At 34.8% G+C, this 3,752-nt stretch overlaps 1 protein-coding gene across 1 annotated transcript; it reads left to right on the top strand.

The window, feature by feature from the left end:
* Nucleotides 1–1,703: 1,703 nt before the first annotated feature.
* On the top strand, nucleotides 1,704–3,481 carry LOC149223951 (endochitinase 4-like). The gene is made up of 3 exons (XM_089383433.1): nucleotides 1,704–2,031; nucleotides 2,881–2,989; nucleotides 3,086–3,481. Exons 1-3 carry the CDS (start codon nucleotides 1,749–1,751, stop codon nucleotides 3,381–3,383), a joined length of 690 nt encoding a protein of 229 aa, XP_089239559.1. The 5' UTR covers nucleotides 1,704–1,748; the 3' UTR covers nucleotides 3,384–3,481.
* Nucleotides 3,482–3,752: the final 271 nt, after the last annotated feature.

Here is a 3,752-nt window from a genome sequence, read left to right as displayed (position 1 = left end):
TCTAATTTGACTTTGTCAAAAAATTTAAATAATATAACATTACAATGTCTTTCACACCAAAAATTCAAATAAAATAAAATGCAAATAGAAAAATTTATATTAAAATTGTAAAATAACAAAATAAAATAAATTAAAATAAATGATGATGATGATGGTTAACGTTCGCTGAGACCAAACATTGGTCTATCTAACCTAAAGAAACAAATTATTTATTTTGATTTAAGATTTTATTCTTATGCTCAAAAAGCTTAGAGAGAAGCCTCTCAAGCTCACTATAATTTTGACATTGTAAAAGGCTAGGAAGGTCAATATTATAACAAAGATTGTGAAACTGAGATCTAATGTGCTTGTACGCAGAACACTCTAAGAGGAAGTGGTTTTCATCCTCGATGTTCCTATTTTCACATATATGGCAGATCCTTTCCATCCAAGGCATTTTAGGAATTGCCCAACGACCTGTTTCACTATGGAGCTCATGAGAATTCGTTCTAATCTTTGCTATATTAATTTTCTTGTTTGAGCTAGTTAAAATAGAGAGATAATTTTGATCTGCTAGGGTGGGGTTGATGACCTTCTTATAATAACTTAATTTTCTTTTAGGCGCTAAAACTTTCTCACACCACATTTTTTCTTTGAACTTAGAAGTAACAATATCTTTAATATTATTTATGTTTTGCAATGCATCATTTTCGTTAATCTCCAAATAGTTTAACCATGCCCTTGTGTTCATTTAACAGCAAAGCAGATCTCTTAGACCAAACTTCTTCTCCGACTATCTTCAAAAGGAAGAACACAATAGATCGCGAAGCTAAGACACCAATGTCCCAAGAACCAGAAGAGATGAAGGAGATGCAAGATAAAGCAAGTTGGAAGACCGTAGAGAAAAAAAGAAAGAAAAAAAGCTACAGCACCAATCTCACTAAGAAAGACAATTAGAAACTAAGAAAATTATAGATACGATAGACCAATTTGATCTCAGTGGACGTTAACCACGGTCATCATCATATCTAAAATAACAAATTTAACATTATAAAGATTTCCAATTTATTAATCTATTTATAAATAAATAATTATTTTACACTAAATTTATTAAAAATATATATAACCACTAAACTTGGAATAAGAAAGCTTTTAAAATTACAACTTTAAAGCTGGAAAACCATTGTTTTGGAACTCCTTGACCGATGGTGGAATTGAATACATATTGGTAGATGTCATTATTTACATTGGAGAGTTGGAGCAAGGGAAAGTGAGCAGTGGAGCGTGCTGGAGCGTGTGAGCAGGTAGGCACGGCAAAATCTCCGTAAATGGATGTTTATGACGTTAATAATAACGTTTTTGAAAAAAAAATAGACCGGAAGAGAAACGTTTTGTAACGTTCAAAACCCTGAAAGCTAATGCTAAATGATAAATGAACTGTTCAGTGGCTGACGTATTGCCTGGGCCCGTAGCCTTAGGCCGGGCTGGGTATTACTTAGAAAATATTTATCATTTCAAAATAAAAACTTAAACAATATAAGCAATCAGAACTTAGAAAAATTAAGATGGCAAATGCCAAACGAATCCCTTTTTCCTGAAGCGTGACGCGGTTAGAAGTCAACATGCAATCCAATTAACCAAATATCATCCCAATTCCCGATCCCCACGGCTATATAACTAACACTCATCTCACCATCTTCTCTTCATAGCGCAGCAGAGGACCATAATCTTTTGGCTTTGCCAGCGATAACAAGAGTATAGTCGCGGATATGGCAGCTCATCTCCGTGTGAGCGCTGTTATTCTATGGTTTGTTTTTGCCCTTTCTGCTCTTTCCATCTGCCGTGGAGCTGTTTCAGATATTGCTACCCAAGATTTCTTCAATGGAATTATATCTGCCGCTGATGATGGCTGCGCAGGAAGGACCTTCTATACATCCAATGACTTCGTTAATGCGGCCAATTCATTTTCTAGCTTTGGCACAACAGGAACCTCCGATGACAACAACAGAGAAATTGCTGCTTTCTTCGCCAACGTTGCTCATGAGACTGGCAGTGCGTCTCACATGCTTATACCTCTTTCTATAAACAAATTTTTCTTTTGATCTCTAAATCTTTATATGATTTTATTCCACAATTTATAGATATTAGGTTTTTCTTTTCCATAAAATTACAGCTAAACAGGTCCTGTGTTTGAGAATTATGTTTTTTCTTTTGGAAAAAAAACGGGTATTTGGTTTTGGCATGGTTTGGCATTTTTTTGGGTATAGGGTTATCATTTCAGTGATTTTAATTAATTTTTTTTTAAGGGTGTCTTTATTAATTTTTTTTAGTTATTTATTTAGTAAATAAGCCCATGGGAGGAAGAGAGGCCTTTGGTTGATCATCAGAAAAAACTGCAAGAACGACGAGTTTTAGAAAGGGCCACTGTCAAAAAAAGAGGGATAATATCAATTTTTTAAAAGATTAAATGTTTGAAAAATCGAAAAATCACCTGTGTTAAATTTTAGGAATTAGTTGAGGGTTTTGTGGAGAAAATCATATAAAGAGCAAGAGAGCTGTATATGTGTTTCGCAGCCACAATCACTTTACAAGTGAAAGTAAGAGAGTTAAGAGATTTGGAAATTAATTTTGTCAGACTATATATGCGGTTGTTGCTCGTGATGGAAGGTTTGAAAGATTGCGAACCAGTATATTATTTATATATATAATATCAATTTAAAAGAAGTTTTTTTAATAAATAATGAAGAAATTACAGCCTTGAATCTTATAAATTTACATAATAAATATTATAATAATTTGACATTAATAACCGACCTGTGCTAACTGTTTTAGCTAATAGATTTTAAAAATTACTTATTTATTTATGCTTACAAGCATATTGTCTGTCTGGATGGTTAACAGATCTGTGCTACGTTGAGCAGATAAACGAAAGCGATTTTTGTGACTCCACGCAATATCCCTGTGCGACCGGGAAGCAATACTATGGTCGTGGCCCCCTGCAACTCTCATGGTATGTATCTTTGTGTATATGTCTATCTATTTGGTAGGCAAGCAATTATAGATATGTGAATTGAATGTTCGGTGGCTGACCGTTTGCTTGCTGCAGGAATTATAATTATGGTGCAGCTGGTGATTATCTGGGCGAAGATCTGCTGAATAACCCTGATACTGTGGCTCAGGATGACGTGACCTCGTGGAAGGCTGCGCTCTGGTTTTGGAATGTGAACAGCAACTGCCACACCGCTATTACATCTGGTCAGGGATTCGGGGCGACCATTCAAGCAATCAACGGAGACGTAGAATGCAACGGTGGAAACCCCGAGAGTGTTAATGACCGCATCAGTTACTATATCAACTACTGCAATCAATTTGGTGTGGACCCTGGAAGCAACCTTGGTTGTTAAGAATAATTAGCCGACGCCTCCTCATCACCATCACTCTAGTTCAAAATAACCAATTAAGTGAAATAGTCAATAAAGCGATTGAGGATACTTACCGTTGCTATTATTACAAGAGCGGAGCATAGATCATCACCTTCATTCTAGTTCAAAATAACCAATTAAGTGAAAGAGTCAATAAAGTGATTGAGGATACTTACCGTTGCTATTATTACATGAGCGGAGCATAGATTGTCTCAGGGTGCGGACAAAATTCCGCCGCCCATAAATAAAAGATCATATTTTATTTAGACGTTAATTTTATTTAAAATATGAATTCAAATTTAACACTTTCAATATTTCACTTTCTTTTTTTTAAGTAAGAATATGATTTAA

The sequence above is a fragment of the Pinus tabuliformis genome, chromosome Q (assembly GCF_031772625.1).
Source record: "Pinus tabuliformis cultivar Carrire ecotype Pingquan chromosome Q, CPIR1, whole genome shotgun sequence".
NCBI lineage: Eukaryota > Viridiplantae > Streptophyta > Pinopsida > Pinales > Pinaceae > Pinus > Pinus tabuliformis.
The sequence above is the reverse complement of the archived record's forward strand: the minus strand, read 5'-3'. Positions and strand labels throughout refer to the sequence as shown.